The 20531-nt window shown below is 42.1% G+C and overlaps 3 protein-coding genes across 3 annotated transcripts in view; 1 reads left to right on the forward strand and 2 right to left on the reverse strand.

Moving 5' to 3' along the window:
• Positions 1–1067: 1067 nt before the first annotated feature.
• Positions 1068–4529, forward strand: LOC139445239 (uncharacterized). The gene has a single exon (XM_071226382.1). It carries the CDS (start codon positions 1068–1070, stop codon positions 4239–4241), a length of 3174 nt encoding a protein of 1057 aa, XP_071082483.1. The 3' UTR covers positions 4242–4529.
• A 7589-nt stretch (positions 4530–12118) lies between these two features.
• On the reverse strand, positions 12119–15997 carry LOC139445249 (uncharacterized). The gene is made up of 2 exons (XM_071226393.1): positions 15948–15997; positions 12119–15451 (listed from the first exon to the last, which is right to left on the reverse strand). The coding sequence occupies exon 2, from the start codon at positions 15440–15442 to the stop codon at positions 12239–12241; it is 3204 nt and encodes a 1067-aa protein (XP_071082494.1). The 5' UTR covers positions 15443–15451; positions 15948–15997; the 3' UTR covers positions 12119–12238.
• Positions 15998–18308: 2311 nt separating this feature from the next.
• LOC139445259 (tripartite motif-containing protein 2-like) overlaps positions 18309–20531 on the reverse strand; it is a 6447-nt gene continuing 4224 nt past the window's right edge. The window contains exon 5 of the mRNA XM_071226403.1: positions 18309–20531. This exon is cut by the window's right edge and continues 667 nt beyond it. Within this exon, the coding sequence (XP_071082504.1) occupies positions 19583–20531 (949 nt within the window). The 3' untranslated portion in view covers positions 18309–19582.

Consider the following 20531-nt stretch of genomic DNA (forward strand, 5'->3'; position numbering starts at 1 on the left):
TCACCCAAACCTCCCTTGCTGCATTTTTTATTTTAATCCTACATAATAACAAGAAGAATATCAGCAACAGCAACAACAACAATATTGGGTGTTTGACATTTTTTACGCCGCATTCAGCGATATTCAGCTATATGACGGCGGTCTGTAAATAATCGAGTCTTGACCAGACAATTCATGATTTACATCATGCTCGTCGATTGGGATACGATCGTTATTGGGATACGATGACATGGATTAACCAAGTCAGCGAACCTGACCACCCGATCCCGTTAGCCTCTTACGACAAGCATGGGTTTCTGAAGACCAATTCTAACCCGGAATCTTTACGGGACTAATAATAATGATAATAAAAATAATACTATTTATAACAACCATAATAATAATTAGTACAACCCACGGGCACGGGTATCGTGCTGACAGAATTAAATATATAATACGGACAAACCGGGATTCGAACCCGCAATCCTAGGTTTCTGGTATGTCTGCACAGATAATTGATGTGTCTTTGACGATTGAGGTAACTGTGTCCCTATAACATCAAGAATGCGACATGAGCGTCGAATGTTAATAACAACTACTAACAACGACTAAGAAAACAGTCTAACATGTTTGGGTATTCTCTGGGCAGAGTCACTCATAAATAATTATCTTCAGTTGGTCACGAAAGTGAGTTCTCGACTAAGTAATATCTGTTGCTTAAATAAAGTCATGCCGGTACTACTTTGTTGCGGGGATGTTGTTGACAAAAAAAGATCACAGTAATCAGCATATAGGATTCGAACCAACGATCTGCGGACCGTGACACGTCCGAGAGATGCAACCGACGCCTTTGATATGTTGAAAATCGTAATATAAATGAGGAATTTAATAATGGAAGAAGAAACACAATTATGTGTGTTAAGTGTATTTATCTTCTCAAAGGGGAACCACAAAATGCTAGTTTTCATATTTCATACTTCTTGAAAAAGTAATGTAGATATATGATATGGGAGAGCAATAAGTACGTTTGTTGAAAACATGAGAGTATCAAACATTCTAACCCTAAATTATTTTTTCAGGTCAGTAAGATGTCCGCTGACAAAGACAGTTCAGTGATTCCCGTCGTGGTCGGTGTTGACGTAGGTGGAACCAACACCGATGCAGTTGTTCTCACCAAAGGCAAGATAAAATCCACAGTGATTGCCGCAGTGAAGGAGCTGACGTCAGCTGATGTCACTACCGGTGTCCGGAATGCCATTCACGCCGTTCTCCAACAGGCCACAGACAATGGACATAGGGTAGCTGTGGTGCAGGTCAACATTGGAACCACTCACTTCGTAAATGCTGTTGTACAGGGTAGAGGACTTGCACGGGTCTCTGTGATACGTCTTTGTGGAACTGCGTCACACGATCTGCCACCTTTCAGCGATTTTCCCTTGGATCTCAAAGAAACCATATATGGCAGCGTTCACCTTGTTGATGGTGGGTACAGGTTTGATGGCAGGGAAATTGACCCTGTTGATGAGAAACAAATAACTGATACCCTTTGTCAAATAAAGGAAAAGAACATAAGAAACATTGTTGTGTCAGGAATATTCTCTCCTGTCAAAACCGACCAAGAAGATGCTGTTTTACAGTTAATCGCGAGCAAGTATCCTGAAGCAACAGTTACACTGTCTCACAAGATTGGACATTTTGGATTACTGGAAAGAGAGAATGCTGCTATACTTAACGAGTGTTTGAAACCACTTTGCAAGATGACAGTTGAAGGTTTTCAGACTGCACTAGCAAGTGTTGGTTTGTCCTGTCCAATGTATTTCACACAGAACGATGGCACAATTATCAGCTCTGATGAAGCTGTGTTGTATCCTGTGTACACCTTTGCATCAGGACCCACAAACAGCATGCGAGGAGCAGCTTTCTTATCAGATGTCAAGGATGCCATCGTTCTTGATATTGGAGGCACAACCACAGATGTAGGCGTTCTAAAGAACAAGTTTCCAAGAGAAGCTTCCACCCAAGTAAAGATTGGAGGGATCAGGACAAACTTTCGAATGCCAGATGTTCTCAGTTTTGGCCTTGGCGGTGGGTCCTATGTCACAGAAAACACAGACGCCTCAGTTACTATTGGACCGCTCAGCGCAGGGTACAACCTGAAGAATGAAGCTTTCATATTTTGTAATGGCGACACTGACTCTGGACGAAGCTTAACTACGTCTGATGTTGCTGTTGCAGCTGGATTGATGAAACTTGGAGATGCAAAATATGTTCAGCATTTATCAAAGGAATTGGTTGGCACAGTGCTTGCAAAGATAGCTATCATGATTGAAGATGCAATCGATATGGTCAAGCTGAGTGCGGAAACACTACCTGTTCTTCTTGTTGGTGGTGGAAGTGTTCTGGTTGACAGGAATCAGGAAATTAAAGGTGCCTCAGAAGTCATTATCCCCGAGTATTCAGGAGTTGCCAATGCCATTGGTGCTGCACTGAGTCAGGTGTCTGGCAGTTCTGATAGTATTGTATGTCTTCAGGATATGGTGGATCAAGAACAGATGGATCAAGCTGTTGAAGCCGCTCGGGCAGCAGTGGATGATAAAGATAAAAAGAAAGTCGAGCTCGCTGCAGAACAAGCTCGAAAGGCATTTTTTGTCAATGCCAGAGATACAGCTTTAGAAAATGCAGTACGTGAAGCTAAGAACATAGCAGTAGATTGTGGTGCTGACCCAACATCTGTTGAAATTACACAGAAGGAGGACATGACTCTGTCCTATATCCCAGGTCAGGCAGTGAGAATAAAGATAAAGGCTGTTGGCAATTTAAAGAATTTGCAATCAGCACATGCAAAAGAGTGGATCCCAAGCCCTTTGAAAAAAGATGAATTAATGTCTGGTGGCAAACTTGAAAAACAAACAGGGACCTCAACTGGGAAAACACTAACAGGTGACAATGAGGCAGGAGATGCAACAAAACACCCAGTGGATCCTCAGATCGACCCTCATACTGGAGAGTGGATTCTCTCAGAATGGGATTTAGAGGCAATTGTGATTGGTGCAGGCATTTTTGGGTGTGGCGGTGGTGGAAATCCTCATATTGGCAGACTCAGGGCTCTTGCGGATATACGAAAAGGCAAGAAAATACGTATCATTTCCCCAGAGAAACTGTATGAAAAGGCAGATCCAGACAATGATCTCGTGGCTATGGTAGCATTCATGGGGGCCCCATTGATTATGTATGAGCAGTTGGTGTCCTCAAAAGAAACTACTGGAGCTTTGAGATGTTTGGATGATCTGTACACCATTGGTGGCTACAAGGATGGAATGTTGCAGAACACAGAGGGAGTTGAAATCAAGACGAAAGATGGGATGGTATATATAGAGAATTACCAGACCAGGGTATCAATGGAAAAGCCTAAACGGATAATTGCTTTGATGTCTGGAGAGATCGGAGGAATGAATGCGATTGAACCTCTTCTTGTGTCAGCTGACCTGGGCCTGCCTGTTGTTGATTCTGATGGCATGGGACGTGCATTTCCCGAGTTACAGATGTTTTGTCCATATATATATGGAGTGTCTGCTCATCCTGCAGCTTTAGTAGACGACAGAGGCACACGAGCTGTAATGCTGCAAACACCTTCACCGAAACATCTTGAAAATCACTTCAGAGATACAGTTATTGGGATGGGATGTTCTGCTGGAGTGTCATTCAATCCTCTCCCCAAACCTGTTTTAATGGATATGACAGTTCTATATTCCGTTAGCCACGTGTGGAAAGTCGGAGATGCTGTTCTAAAGGCCAGAATAGAAAAGACGTCCCCAATTGAGGCCATTTTGAAAGCAGAAACGTCCGTCCACATCATCACTGGCAAAATCAGGGACGTGCAGAGAGAAACAAGTGGAGGATTCAACAGAGGGAAGGTTATCATTGAAGGTCTTGACAGTTTTTCTGGACAAACCATACTGGTTGAATTTCAGAATGAAAACTTGATTATTTTCCCCTTGGATGCCGAGAAGAAAGCTTGGAAGCCAGTTGCATGTGTCCCAGATCTCATCACCATCGTTGATGCGGACACAGCCGAGCCTATTCCGACAGAAGAGGTGAAATATGGAATTCGAGTTGCTGTCCTTGTACTGGCCTCTCCAGATATACTGCGAACCGATCAGGCTTTGCGATTTGTTGGCCCTAAAGCTTTCCATTATGATGATGTTGAGTTTAGGCCAATCGGAGACTCGTATCCTGTTCAACCAATACCACCAAGGCACTGAGAACAGACCTATAAGAATAGGCCATATCTTATACCCGGACACTCTCACACAGACCTTGGGACGTTCTCTCACTTGGATATTCAGACGCTCTCTAACGTAGACGCCCTATTACTGGGATGCTCTCACTTGGACTCTCTACCGCGGACATTCAGACGCTCTCTAACGCAGACGCTCTATTACTGGGATGCTCTCACTTGGACTCTTTACAGCGGACATTCAGACGCTCTCTAACGCAGACGCTCTAGAACTTAGATGCTCTCTCACTTGGTCACTCTCACTCTCACTCTCACTCTCACTCTCCAGCATCCTTTATCTTTTGTGGGCCCACTTTGACAACCTCTCATTGACATGATATCTTTTGTCACATGCAATGGTCATAAAGAAGTAAACACGTTATAGGAAGTAAACAATCATTAGGTTGGTGTAGATTGACATGATCTAAACGGTGAAGAAATAGAGACTCTCTCTCTCTCTCTCTCTCTCTCTCTCTCTCTCTCTCTCTCTCTCTCTCTCTCTCTCTCTCTCTCAAAAATGCCAAACTCAAGACTCTGTAAAATGTATGATATTACTTCATAAAAGATTTTAAATGTACATCTTAATCAATTAACATTAAACTGATAGTTTGTAACGTTTCATGACCTATATTTTTCATGTTACGAGGGAGTCAACACAGGCATCACTTGCTGTGTGTAAGTTTGTTAGTTGTTTAACGCCGCACTCGGCAATATTCCAGCTGTATGACTTAGGTCCGTAAGTAATCCGGTCTGGACCAGACAATCCTGTGACACCATGAGCATCGTTTAATCAATTGTGATACAATGACATACCGCCTCAACCGAGTCAGCGAGCCTGACCACCCGATCCCGCCAGTCGCCTCTTACGGCAAGCATGGGTTGCTGATCAATTCTTCATCGGATCTTCACGGGTTGCACTGTATTGGTATATTTGGGAACAGTCGTCGAAACGGTACTCTAAAACCACAATGAGTTTAGGCTAGGATATAGGAACAATATAAGTGAATACCCCTCTGAGCGTATATGCAGATAATACGGGCCTGGTGTTTGATAAGGGATCGTATGGTATTTAGAGAGCGCCTTGAAGTCAAACGCCTCAACTTTACATTATTGCGAAAAAGGGACAGCATGACACGATGAAGATCTTCCACCGGTATGAATCAATCTCAACGACTACTCACGCCCACATTGTCCACAATTCACATTGCAGTCCGAGGTGATAAATCTGACATATTGTCCACTACCCCCATTTTTGCTCAAGGTGATAAATCGATAATACTGCCAACTACCTCAGTCCGAGGTGATAAATCTGACATATTGTCCACTACCCACATTATTGCTCAAGGTGATAAATCGATAACATTGCCAACTACCTCAGTCTGAGGTGATAAATCTGACATATTGTCCACTACCCACATTATTGCTCAAGGTGATAAATCGATTACATTGCCAACTACCTCAGTCCGAGGTGATAAATCTGACATATTGTCCACTACCCACATTATTGCTCAAGTTGATAAATCGATAATATTGCCAACTACTCACACTGTAGTCCGATGTGATAAATCTGGCAGTTAAAAATTTCAATACATGCGGCCAATAGCAGCTCTTTTGTAGATTTGTTTTATTAGTCCAGGCCAAAAGCAAGAAATGTGCATTTTAGGATCTCACAGAAGCAGTTTATGTGTCATCCAGTAATTGATGTGACATCTCTAACCCCTACGGTGGCCCATAAGGGACATGGAGTCTCTTTTTCAATATTTTGATGTTTCACTTACTTTTATCGTAACCTTTAGCAAATTAACACAATTTTTCATACAAATATGTTATAAATCATGTATAAAAACAACTGAAACATGGAAAATGTACACTCAAGTAGCTATTGAGTCGCTGAAATGTGAAGCGAAAATTTCAAAAACTAAAATGGAAATGTCAAAAACAAAAACGACAATGTCAAAAACAAAAGCGAAAATGTCAAAAGTTAAAATGAAACCACAGAAAACTATTTCCACCGCGGTGTAAATAGTTTTCACCCTGGTGGAAATAGATTCCACCGGAGTGGAAATATTATCACTGGGGTGGAAATAGTTTTCTGTCTTTTCATTTTCGTTTTTGACATTTTCATTTTAGTTTTTGACATTTTCGTTTATGTTTTTGACATTTTCATTTTAGTTTTTGACATTTTTGTTTCACTTTTCAGCGATTCAATATCTTCTTTGCACATGATGTATCACATATTTGTAAGACAAATCGTGTTAATTTGCAAAATGTTACGATAAAAGTAAGTGAAATACCAAAATATGGAAAAACAGACTCCATGTCCCTTATTGGCCACCAATAAACAATTGGTTACAATAAACAAACAAGTTTTACCCCACTGCTTGACCAACAGCTCCGACACAGGATAACACAGGGCGACATGCAGATTGTGAGGATGTAGGTCACTGACATTGTATGTAAATGGTACAGAAACCGTGACCGTAGCAATATATTTGTACATAAGACTCTATTAAACTCAATTTAAAGGGTTTTCCAAAGGTTTTGAAGAAAAAAACATGGCCACATTTAAACTTGGTGCTTCTCTATATGTAAAGTATGGCATCCTATTTATTGCTTCAGTAGGATACGCCATAATTGTGATTTGACGAGGAACTAAACCTTGTGTGGTTCACTTTATTCTATCTTTGGTTCCACTCAGTAATCTATGCTTTATATGTTACCCAAAGATTAGTGTTAATTTGACCATGGTAGAATTAAGAGATACACCTACTGTATTTTCAATGCAGAGCTATGCTGTCTGTTTATTGACGGCACTTCATTGCACATTTATACCTCACGTTGCACACTTCGTCCCAAATTTAATTTTTTATTTTCAAATCTACAGGTAACATATATGAAGCCTAGTATGTGTATATCCAAATTAGACCACTGTGAAATTCAAGTGACTGTAACTGAAGAAATATGTTTGGATCACAAACATCTATTCTTAAAAGATTTGTTTTTGTTTTGCAAGTGAATTTGTTGTTTGATGCAGCGCTCAGCAATATGCCAGCTATATGAAGACGGCTTGGAAATAATCGAGTCTGGACCAAACAATCCAGTGATTGATACTGTAAGAAACAGTCCACGCCATCGGGATACGATGACAGGCAATCAACCCAGAAGCAGAGCCCGACCACCCGACTCTCACCACCAGCATAGCTGCGGAGCAATTCTAACCCGGAATTCCAATGGGGCTCTTTAAAGGTGTCTATGTGCATGTTGTTTATTAATACCAGAAAAGTTATGTTTCGATGTTGCGTGGATTATAATGTTTATTGGTTGACTGCTTCAGATACATGAGCTGAAATAATAAATTGATGAAAGTAACTGGTATCATACTTGAGCTGCCGAACCTGTCAATGAGAACACTTTCTTTGAAGAGAGTTAGAAAATGAAACAAAATTACAATAATCTGATAATTAACGGTTTTCAAAATCTATATGTCCTTTACTTTTTACTAATGACGTGGTACTTCGATCTGAATCGCCCAATAAACTACAGAAATTTCATGGGTACATATTGAAGTGGTCAGTAGCAGAACATGACATAAAAGTGTCAGACAGATATCGATTGCTGTTTTGGAATTGTCTTCCATCAAAAGTCTAAAGTTAAGCACTGTCAGGAATCTCTTGTAAGAAAGGGTCAGAGCATACCACGTGTTTTCTTCTATTCTACTGCTGTCAGATTTGGATCCAAATGTAAGCTTCAATAATTTAAGGCAATTATGGAATCAGACATTTCTTATAACTGAGAGGTATGTGATACTGAACCAATTTCGTTGCAATATGGTAGAAAATACGGTATATATGTTAACACCTGAACAAAATAAAGGTGAAATTTTGCAAACATGTTAAGGGTTTGTTTATTTCAGAAGACACAAACTGTGGTGTGCAGAGCTGAGCTATGATTGTTCCTTAATCTTTAGACATTAATAGAAATGGTAAATGTTTCTGACATACTGGTAGGATGGGCAGATGACCAATATTGTTTCAAAACTGCTTTCAATGAAAGTGCTAATATGGGTAGTATTAAACTCCCCTATCTCTTGGATAAGCTTGGAATTAGGCAAAGTACCTTACATTCAACTGCGTAGACAATTTCCAGACATTTATTGACCACTATAAACTCAGAACTTACAGAAAATATTAAGAAAATATGACAGAAAAGTTGTAATGATAGTTTAATAAAAAATATATATTCCAATCAGTTAATGTAGGAGGGAACCTATAAATTATCTGATTGCAATATTCGTAACATTTCCAATTTCCACATGCTTCACTCTGCAGAAAGCACGACTCGGTTTAGTAAAGGATATTGGGTGCATAGTTAAGGCGGGTGAAGAATTTAGTTCTTGTCTCAGATCTTTGTGGAGAGGGCATTGCAACAGAAAGTGTTCCTCGTCTTCAACATCGTTAGTTCATGTCTCAGATCTTTGTGGAGAGGGCATTGCAACAGAAAGTGTTCCTCATCTTCTACATCGTTAGTTCATGTCTCAGATCTTTGTGGAGAGGGCATTGCAACAGAATGTGTTCCTCATCTTCTACATCGTTAGTTCATGTCTCAGATCTTTGTGGAGAGGGCATTGCAACAGAATGTGTTCCTCATCTTCAACATCGTTAGTTCATGTCTCAGATCTTTGTGGAGAGGGCATTGCAACAGAAAGTGTTCCTCATCTTCTACATCGTTAGTTCATGTCTCAGATCTTTGTGGAGAGGGCATTGCAACAGAAAGTGTTCCTCGTCTTCTACATCGTTAGTTCATGTCTCAGATCTTTGTGGAGAGGGCATTGCAACAGAAAGTGTTCCTCATCTTCTACATCGTTAGTTCATGTCTCAGATCTTTGTGGAGAGGGCATTGCAACAGAAAGTGTTCCTCATCTTCTACATCGTTAGTTCATGTCTCAGATCTTTGTGGAGAGGGCATTGCAACAGAATGTGTTCCTCATCTTCTACATCGTTAGTTCATGTCTCAGATCTTTGTGGAGAGGGCATTGCAACAGAATGTGTTCCTCATCTTCTACATCCTTAGTTCATGTCTCAGATCTTTGTGAAGAGGGCATTGCAACAGAATGTGTTCCTCATCTTCTACATCGTTAGTTCATGTCTCAGATCTTTGTGAAGAGGGCATTGCAACAGAAAGTGTTCCTCATCTTCTACATCGTTAGTTCATGTCTCAGATCTTTGTGGAGAGGGCATTGCAACAGAATGTGTTCCTCATCTTCTACATCGTTAGTTCATGTCTCAGATCTTTGTGGAGAGGGCATTGCAACAGAAAGTGTTCCTCGTCTTCAACATCGTTAGTTCATGTCTCAGATCTTTGTGGAGAGGGCATTGCAACAGAATGTGTTCCTCATCTTCAACATCGTTAGTTCATGTCTCAGATCTTTGTGGAGAGGGCATTGCAACAGAATGTGTTCCTCATCTTCAACATCGTTAGTTCATGTCTCAGATCTTTGTGGAGAGGGCATTGCAACAGAAAGTGTTCCTCATCTTCTACATCGTTAGTTCATGTCTCAGATCTTTGTGGAGAGGGCATTGCAACAGAAAGTGTTCCTCGTCTTCTACATCGTTAGTTCATGTCTCAGATCTTTGTGGAGAGGGCATTGCAACAGAAAGTGTTCCTCATCTTCAACATCGTTAGTTCATGTCTCAGATCTTTGTGGAGAGGGCATTGCAACAGAATGTGTTCCTCATCTTCTACATCGTTAGTTCATGTCTCAGATCTTTGTGGAGAGGGCATTGCAACAGAAAGTGTTCCTCGTCTTCAACATCGTTAGTTCATGTCTCAGATCTTTGTGGAGAGGGCATTGCAACAGAAAGTGTTCCTCATCTTCAACATCGTTAGTTCATGTCTCAGATCTTTGTGGAGAGGGCATTGCAACAGAAAGTGTTCCTCATCTTCAACATCGTTAGTTCATGTCTCAGATCTTTGTGGAGAGGGCATTGCAACAGAATGTGTTCCTCATCTTCTACATCGTTAGTTCATGTCTCAGATCTTTGTGGAGAGGGCATTGCAACAGAAAGTGTTCCTCATCTTCTACATCGTTAGTTCATGTCTCAGATCTTTGTGGAGAGGGCATTGCAACAGAAAGTGTTCCTCATCTTCTACATCGTTAGTTCATGTCTCAGATCTTTGTGGAGAGGGCATTGCAACAGAATGTGTTCCTCATCTTCAACATCGTTAGTTCATGTCTCAGATCTTTGTGGAGAGGGCATTGCAACAGAAAGTGTTCCTCATCTTCTACATCGTTAGTTCATGTCTCAGATCTTTGTGGAGAGGGCATTGCAACAGAATGTGTTCCTCATCTTCAACATCGTTAGTTCATGTCTCAGATCTTTGTGGAGAGGGCATTGCAACAGAAAGTGTTCCTCATCTTCAACATCGTTAATATGACAGAAGATACATATTCTTACTGCTGCTGGGGTGTTTATCTTCCTCTCTCAATTTGAAAGTCGTGAGCAATGAGTCTTAAACTTGTAACTGCTTTGCGGTGTTCTAATGAGGTGGGTACATTCAGATATGGTTAATTTCGAATTTGTCTCCTATTTTCCCGAGGTGTCTGAGCTTGTGGTGTCGTGGATGGAGCCTGGTCAGTTTCGGTGAGGTACGGACTTGAACTTTCATGCACAGTTCCTTAAACTTTCCAGAAGTAGATGTTATTGTGGGCTATATCAGGGAAAAGATAGTTGAATAAAACAATGAAACAGAGAAACATGTCGAAGAAAGTATATTTATTGTTGTGTTTTGTTAATTTTTTTAAATACATTAGCCTGTACACTCAAATTGCAAGTGAACTTATGAACGTACACATATCAACTCTGTGCGTCTACATCCCTACTCAGAATTTACCGGTCGAAGGGGCTGGAAGTAGCCCTGAAACGTCGTTACAAAGAATAAACAAGTTGTTATCCATGAAAAGGTGTCATATATTCAAGGACGCCTTTCATCAGATCACTTTGTTCGTTGTCTCGAACCCAGGAGAACTCGACCTTCTTTTCTGGTCACAACAAAATTTTCAATGTTATCATTTAATTTCACTTATATTTCAGAATTTTATGTTTCTGCTTGTTGAGGGAAGGAATCCCGCCAGCATGATCTTGGTGCTTATAACCTTAGGCCCATAAACAATTGAAGGATTCGAACGCATGACCATTGTGTCCGTGGCACGTGTCTGGATTCAATCAATTTCAGACATAAATGGGCCTTGGACATTGAAGACTTATTAAATATCATACAGAGAGACTCAGAGACTGTTTGTTTTTGTTTTGTTGTTGTTTAACGCCGCCCTCCCTCAACAATATCCCAGCTATATGACGGCGGTCTCTAAATAATCGAGTCTGGACCACACAATCCAGAGATTGACATCATGAGCATCGATCCACGCATTTGGGATGCGATGCCATACATCAACCAAGTCTGCGAGCCTGTCCACCCGATTCCGTTAGTCGCCCCTTACGACAAGCATAGTCGCCTTTCACAGCAAGCATGGGTTGCTGAAGACCTATTCTACCCCGGATCTGCACGGGTCCCTCAGAGGCCGAGATATCTTAGAAACCCTAAAAGGAGTGTAATTAGAATCAGGAGACACGTACTGATGTCAAGCGTGGGGAATTGGTTAGAACTGTAGCCTCTATCATTTGTCAGAATTAAAAATGTCTGTCAGTCATTCATTACCACCTTTTTGACTTAGTGCCTTTTCTGTTTCAAGATACAAGACAAAGCCCGATTGTTTAGAATTTGTGAATTTAATAGGTTCATGTCAATAGGTTCGACCTTTGAGTCTTAACAGACGAATGTTACAAATCAATCAAAGCTCTTAATATCATATACTTAGCATCAATGACAATTTTTGTTGGAAATGGAACTAGCACATACGTAATCAAATATTTTAATTTAGCAAAGAAACAAAGAAGGAAACTCCATGAAAGTCTTGTGACATGTTCACTCTGTTGGTGGAATTGGAACGGTTACTTTGCTTTGCCCAAATGGTTGAAACTTGACACTCTCTGGATACTGAAAAGCCTGCGGGCCGACATACTTCAAGGCAGTGTCAGTTCTAAGTATGTCCGCAGACGCTATCACAATAACAGAAACCCTCATGCCGTACCGGACCTCCTCCGTTGTGATTGGCTCAGCAGTATCAGCGTCAACGATAGCAATGAGGTCAGGGACGCAGGCAATGACGTCTCCTTCGTCATTGTTCTCATCAAGAGGTATTATTACTAAATTCTCGTTTTGGAAATTGATGAGTACCTTTTGTCCAGAATACTTCTCTAACCCCTCGATGATGACGCGACCTTTGTTGTAGCCACCACTGGTCTCCCTTTGAACATCTCTGATCTTTCCAATCATGACATGAATCGATGTCTCTGTTTTAAGAATTGCTTCAATGGGAGACGTCTTCTCTATTCTTGAACGGAGGATGGCGTTTCCCAGCCTCCAAGCGCGACTAATGGTGTGCTGGACACATTTCGTAAGAACATCCTCCTTGACAAGAGGAGAGAAAGAACAGCCAGCTGAACATCCCATTTCGGTCACAACATCCCGGAAGTGATGTTCAACAAGAGTTGCGGTAGGAGCTTCTAGCATCACAGCCCGACGGTTTCTGTCGTCCACCAGTGCTGTAGGATAGGCAGGAAGGCCATACATGTGCGGGCACATCATGCTGAGTTTCGGGAATGCTCTTCCCATTGCGTCAGCATCCACAACGGGAAGATTAAGATCGGCAGCGACTAGGTATGGTTCAATGGCATTCATTCCTCCAATTTCAACAGCCATTAAAGCTTTGATTTGTTTTCCTTTGACTGAAGGGGAACCTGAGTTGTGACTGCCCGTTTGTTGGTAATCACTTATGAACCGCATGCCAGCTTTCTCTTCAATCGTGACTCCTGACTTGTTGTCTAGCGTCCCGTTTTTGAACCGGCCAATGTTAAATACATCCTCTATACATCTCAGGGCTGCGGATGTTTCTTTAGATGACACAAGCTGTTCATACATTATCAGTGGCGCTCCATAAAAACAGACAATGCTAACGAGATCGTTTTCGGGATCTGCATTCATCAGTAGACGTTCTGGGGTTATGATTTTAATTTCTTTCCCACTCCGAACAGCTTCTAAAGCGCGGAGCCTTCCAAGGTGGGGATTTCCACCACCTCCACATCCAAAAATACCAGCTCCAACAACAATACATTCGATGTCCCATTCTGATAATCTCCACGCCCCAGTTTCAGGGTCAATTTTGGGATCCATGGGAACCTTTGTTGCATCATTGCCATCATCCTTTCCAGACAATTTAGTTCCCCCAGCAGACACCTCTTGTTTTGTATGCATAGTTTTCAGTGATAGAGATCCCAAGTTTTCATCTTCAGGAGCAAGCCATTTTTCAACCTTGACATTTCTCTGCACATGGTCCGCGAGATCGCCAACTACCTTCACCTTGATTCTTGTAGCTTGACCTGGCATGTAGGACAACGTCATGTCCTGTTTTTCTGCAACGTGTACAGTGGACGAATCAGCCCCTGCCTCAACTGCTACAGCTGTAGCTCTTGTTATAGCCGAGGCCAAGGCTTCATCTCTTGCCTTAACGATGAATGGTTTTCTTGCAAGCTCTTCTGCCATTTCGCTTTCCTTTCCATCAGGATCTTCTGTTACCCTGCCAACAGCTTCCTCCACACATTTGTCCATGGCTTTCCTGTCTATCATGTCTAATATACTGACGACATAGTCAATACTACCTGACACCTGACTAAGAGCAGCCCCAATAGCGTTTGCGACACCATAATGTTGTGGCATTAGGACTTCAGAGGCACCAGTTAGATTTCGCTTCAGGTCCACAAGGATACTCCCACCTCCCACGAGGATTACAGGCAGTGATTGGTCACTCAGTTTAACCTTGTCAATTGATGCCTCAATCATTTCATGCATCCTGTCCAGCGCCATCGTTACAACAGTTTCAGAAATGCCTTGTACGAAGTCCTTGTTGCCAAGCTCAACTAAACCTGCAGCAACAGCTATGTCTGTTGTTGTGATGGATCTCCCTTCCTCCCCAGCATCACTGCCGAAAACCAGTGCCTCGTTCTTTAAGTTGAACCCAGCACTCAGTGGTCCCACGGCAATGCTTGTGATCCCATCTGACTCATTTGTTCCAGGAATTACATACGAACCTCCTCCAAGTCCAATACTTAGAACATCGGGCATGCGGAAATTGGTCCTGATGCCACCTATCTTGACCTGACTTGATGCTTCTCTTGGGAAGCCATTCTTCAAAACACCAACATCAGTCGTTGTACCTCCGATGTCAACCACTATTGCATCCTCTATCGCTGACAGGAATGCTGCTCCTCGCATGCTGTTGGTAGGCCCGGAAGCGAATGTATAGACCGGATATTGTCTAGCTTTGTCTGAACTGATGATGGTCCCGTCATTCTGCGTAAGGTAGAGAGGACAGTCAAGGCCAATACTTCCTAAGGCGTCTCTGAAACCATCGATTGTTCGTTGACAAAGTGGCTTGAGGCATTCATTCAGAATTGCAGCATTTTCTCTTTCAAGCAACCCAAGATGACCAATGTCGTGTGATAGCGTCACGCTGGCATCTGGCAATATTTCCCTGATGATTTTCTCCACTTCAAGTTCCTGATCATATCTAATGGGGGAGAAAACCCCACAAACAACAAACCCTATGTCTCCTGATGCTTTCACAATCTCCTCAATCTCGTCCCTGTTGACATCATCAATCGCCCTTCCATCAAAGCGGTACCCCCCAGCTACAAGATGCGTTGTATGACAAATGATATCCTTCAAATGCTTTGGAAAGTCGCTAAATGGCGGAAGAGCTTCTGACACTGAACCACAGAGACGGATAACTGACACCTTCGCTAAATCCCTCCCCTGTACTGCAGCGTTTACGAAGTGGGTGGTTCCTATGTTGACTTGGACAACACCGACAGACGTCCCAGACCTGCACGCTTCACTCAGGACCTTGCTGACCGCTCTCTGCACCCCGGTAGTCACATCACTGGTGGTAAGCTCCTTCACACCAGCAATGACCACGGGCTTGTCGACGTCTTTCGTTATGACAACGGCATCAGTGTTGGTCCCTCCTACATCTACGCCTACGACGACTGGAATCACGGGCTTGTCGCTCATATTTCTGTACTGAAATACAAACACGCCATGTGTCAAAATGAACTGCATAGAACACATATGAATCTGTATATTACCCTATAATATTGCTCCAATAACGAGCACAAATGGTATGTGATGACAAATTTAAGCTTACTAATCAGGTCTGTAATTCTGGCACGTCCTAGTGACGTTTCCAATGTATTAAAGCTGTTCGTATTAGCATTCTGAGTGAGTGAGTTTGGTTTTACGCCGCTTTTAGCAATATTCCAGCACTTTCACCACCAGAAATGGGCTTCACACATTGTACCCATGTAGGGAATCGAACCCGGGTCTTCGGCGTGACGAGCGAACGGTTAAACAACCAGGCTACCCGACCGCCCCATTTTAGCATCTCCGAAGTGCCATGATATGCTTGATACACCCATAGTTGGATGATTGTAACATTATATTTGATCTGTAAAGACAAAACAATTATCGAAAATACACATACTGCACACTATATAGGTTTACAGACACTGTGATTTACCTTGACGCCCAGCTGAGGAAAGATTCTGAGTTGAATATTGAAGCAATGTGTGAGTGAGCACGTATAACACCTAGCTGGTGTAAGCTCTTCAGTCCAGGTCACCAGATACGTGTATTGTTATCACTTTGGGAAACTAGGCCAATGTCTAATGCAAATAATAAAGTCCCGTCACAGGCTTGTCGAGGTCCTTCGTTATAACAACGTCGGCGAGAGCTTGTCAGTCATATTTCTATGCTAAAATGTAAATAAAGTTCTCAATCGTGCGATAGGCAACGTGATTAATGAATCATTGCTAATGAGTGTATAGCTGTCCCTTTCAAACTATCACTCACGCTTAACATTGTTTATCAATATTTTCGATTTCAATCAGGGCTATTCTTACATTTCATTTCATCATCCTCATAAAATAATACCCCTTGAATATTTATGTTTACATCTTGGTAAATCATACCAAATGTTTAGCGCAGTGGGTTTTATTTGTGGTTAAATGATTCGCTCGTCCCACCGAAGACCCAGGTTCTGAACCCAGTTCGCCCAGATTATATTTTGTTTGGTTTGTCTGCCACCTCACGTTGACACGCCGTTATATAACTGAAATACTGTTCAAATCGGCGTAAAATCATCTTCACTCACTGACTCACTCGTAAGTCGGCTTTACTAAACTTGTCACACATGCCACATATAAGTAAAATCGATTTCATGATGGGAAAGATCACATTCACATTATTGAGGTAGAGGCACGATTTCGGTAAACGACCGCCTCCGATGTAACAGAGAGAGGAAGGTCGGTGGTTCGATTCCCGGCCGCGTCGCTCGCGACGTTAAAAACGTACTTGTTGTTACCCTGCCTGGTGTTCGGTATTAAGGGATTAAAACATGGATAGGTCGGTTCGGAGTCAGTATGCTTTGGAATATCCATACTCAACGACATCATGGTACATGTATCTCCTTGGTCTAGCCCTATAACATTGGACTAGTACGAAAAGCCACAAACACACGTGCATACGTCGCTAAAACGTGCGAAGATGTTGAACGCTTCATTAAACCCAATGTCGCCCATACCTTACAAGCTTCGTACCCCATATTCCTCAGCCGTAACAAAGTACAAGGAGTTTGGGGTATTTGGGGTATTCATTATTGTGTCTGTATTGTCGTTAAGTTTCCTGTTGTGTGATGCACCTTGGTTGAAAATACCTACAGAACCGAGCAGCGGGATGTATTCTTCATTGGGGCTATAAGAGAGTGAGTAAGTATCTATGGTTTTATGCCGCTTTGATCAATATTCCCGCAATATCACAACGGGTGACACTAGAAATGGGCTTCACACATTGTTTCCCATGTAGGGAATCGAACCCGAGTCGTTTTGACGAATGTTTTAACCCTTTGGCTACCCCACAGCCACCGCTATTGGAGAAAAACGTTTTGATTAGCGAGTGAGTGTATCATGTTTTTCCGCCCCAGCGTCAATCGGGTATTTGCTGCAATGAACATAACCGTGAATAGTCCGCCGCAAAATTGATCTCCATCACAGACTAACATGATGACCGGGTGGTTTGTATGTCGTTGGTGCCCATGCTATCAACCACTGGTTTGCCTGGTACAAACTCGATTATTCATCATCATCATCATCATCATCATCATCATCATCATCATCATCAGTTTTTGTGTCTGCCGGATAGATGCGGTAACATTATCAAGACATATACATGAGTCCAAGCATATCAGCTTCACCAGCCTCCTCATCCGTCCATAGCCTTCGACACGTGATATGATAACGACATAGGTCAAAGTATAGATAAGATCCTGCACGTATTCCACAAGAAGAGATATAGTGGGATTTGAAATCAGATGTATCTTTAGATATGTAATATAAATGTATTGTTTGATATGATAAGTACACGATATTTTTTGCTAAATGTTTAATAAATAGTATCTTACGCTAAGTCTAAAAAATGTATTAAAACCAAATGATATACTTACAAATAATCAATGTATCTGAACAAAACACATTCATTTCAGAGTGTTATGTTATTTGTGTGAAATCTAGGGTTCGAACCCACCATCATCGATTTCTAGCATAGCTAAGGTACTTAACTCTGCACGACGAAGAACTACAGTACAGTTCAAAGACCATCATTTTACAGTGGAATGTTAACACTGTGTATGTTGATCAGTATAACTGTAATGTTATTACTGTTAGATCCACCTTTGTGATGTTAGAAATAACAAAGCGCGTAATGCATGTATAAAGGTTATCGGTCTGGTCGCCTTGTCGGAACAAAAGAAGTTTAATGTGATTACAAATGTTCGTGAAAATACAAACTAGGGAATGAAAAATAGACGAAATCAACGCATCTCATGTTTATTCGCATATAATCTTTAACAATTTGTATCACAGTTTGAAATCATCTTGGTACAGTTGTCACAGTTCCCGATGATGTAGACAGGTGGAAGGCAGCACCTGCATTATGGAAGACATCCATGTCAGCAGTCTGCAGTCTGTGTTTAAGTAGCTTCGGGCTTCTGGTAATGACTGTGTATTTCTATTCTTCTGTTGATTTGCCATAGTTGAAAGTAATAGCGTCTCAAAACTATTTCGGCATTTATACCCTAACAACCATAGTGTTAACACATTAGCACATCTTTATATGAGGGACTATGTGAGTGAACTCATATCATATTATAACTAGCCATCTACCCGAGGAACGTGTCTGTATAAGTCCAATTTCCCCCCTTGACGAACTAGGCTGGAGTTTTGCGCTCCATCGTAGCGTCACCAGTGACTAATACGAGTTATGTCCCTTTGTTTGTTTGTTTGTTGTTTAACGCCACACTCAGCGATATTCCAGTTATATGACTGCGGTCTGTAAATAATCGAGTCTGAACCAGACAATCCAGTGATTGACCTTATGAGCATCAATCCACGCAATAGGGATACGATGACACGCATCAACCAAGTCAGCGAGCCTGACCACCCACTCCCGTTAGTAGCCTCTTACGACAAGCATAGTCGCCTTTTACGGCAAGCATGGGTTGCTGAAGCTCTATTCTCTTACCGGGTCTTCACGGGTCCCTTCAGATTCCACCTCTCATTTCACTTTCATTTGGTTCAAATAAAACGGCGTCGCCCAATGACGACGATCTGATCGATGATCAAGATCTATATTGTAATAACACGGTCATACTGCGCTAAGTGCATCAAATCACATTAGCACCGTTATTAGAAACATGAAAAGATATGGAAAATATCCATTGACGCTAAGTTGTCGGTACACATGCTTTGGAAATCCTGCAAACGACCGAAATCTGCACGACAGTCTAGGAACCGGATGTCGATTTCTTTACGCGATTTGGATTGGACTATGTATAGACTCTTTAGTCCAGCCAAACTATAACTCATTATTCCAGCCTAGTGCGGCAAGGGTGGAAACTGAACTTTTAGTGAGTTAACTCCCTTGCCTCGGGAAGATGATGACAATCTGGTTAGGTAGCATTATTATTTATCACCTTTGTTCGCATTTCCAACCAATGTATGTATCCTTGCACATAAGCTCACAATGATGGTTGCCATGTCCATTTTCTCGCCCAACAAATTATATTGTGATGATCGGAAATGATACCAATACATGCATTTCCTAAGTTCCATCACTGATGTCGTGTGTGTGGATGTACCTATCATCCACAGACACGTACATCACATTATCCTCATCCACATACACAGCTCGTGGATCGGACACCTCATCAGCAAAGGTGAGTATATCTCTCACAAACCCCCCTGTAGGACTCAGCTGAATCACTTTATGGTTGTTCCTGTCTGCTATGTAGATGCCTCCTGCCCCGCCCTGACACACCCCGAGCGGACGACTCATCATAAAGCTCTCCCCGGGCTGGTACTCAAACTCCAGTGAGCCGTCAATATTCACACACACGACCTTGTTACATTTCCAGTCCGACACGAGGAGCTTGTTGTCCAGGGTTGCATGCAAGAACAGAGGTTTAACAAACATGTCAACACCAAAACATCGGAGTCTCGTCCCTGAGAAATCGATGACGTCAATGACGCCTACCTCCTCTCCGCTTGCTGCCAGTGTTGTAGAGTCCAAGCAGGCCAACCCGATATACCGTAGCTGGGTTTTGATTATCGAGTCTTTTTGCAGTTTGGGACTTACAGAGAGAACCACTAATTGTTTCTTCTTTGGAACTGCGGTGACAGCCTTTGGCGAGTCTAAGTTTGCAATACCGTATGGGTGACTGTCCAATTTTAGATAACTGCTGCTTGATTTTCCCATTGATATATGAAACGAATGCACCATTCTATCTTCAGGTTGTGTTACAACAATAGTTTTAGTGCCCTCAAACGAGACCACTGTAAGGTCATGCAATCCTGTCCTCCCGATATCAAACCGTTTCACCTCACTGCACTTGTTCTTATTGTCTGTCGACCCGGTTATGTGGCCAATTGTCACCCTTCGCAAAGAAGTCATCAATGAGCTTTTGTTGTCCATAAACTTAACAGCCACAATACCTTTTGTGTCCAGGTCATCAGCTTCTCTCGACTTGTCATTGTCGTCAGCAGCTGAGAAT

The sequence above is a fragment of the Haliotis cracherodii genome, unplaced genomic scaffold (genome assembly GCF_022045235.1).
Source record: "Haliotis cracherodii isolate W230 unplaced genomic scaffold, xgHalCrac1.p SCAF_10, whole genome shotgun sequence".
NCBI classification, from domain to species: Eukaryota; Metazoa; Mollusca; class Gastropoda; order Lepetellida; family Haliotidae; genus Haliotis; species Haliotis cracherodii.

Coding starts and splice junctions, on each gene's coding strand:
- LOC139445239 (XM_071226382.1), top strand. CDS start 1,068: ATGTCCGCTGACAAAGACAGTTCAGTGATTCCCGTCGTGGTCGGTGTT.
- LOC139445249 (XM_071226393.1), bottom strand. CDS start 15,442: ATGAGCGACAAGCCCGTGATTCCAGTCGTCGTAGGCGTAGATGTAGGA.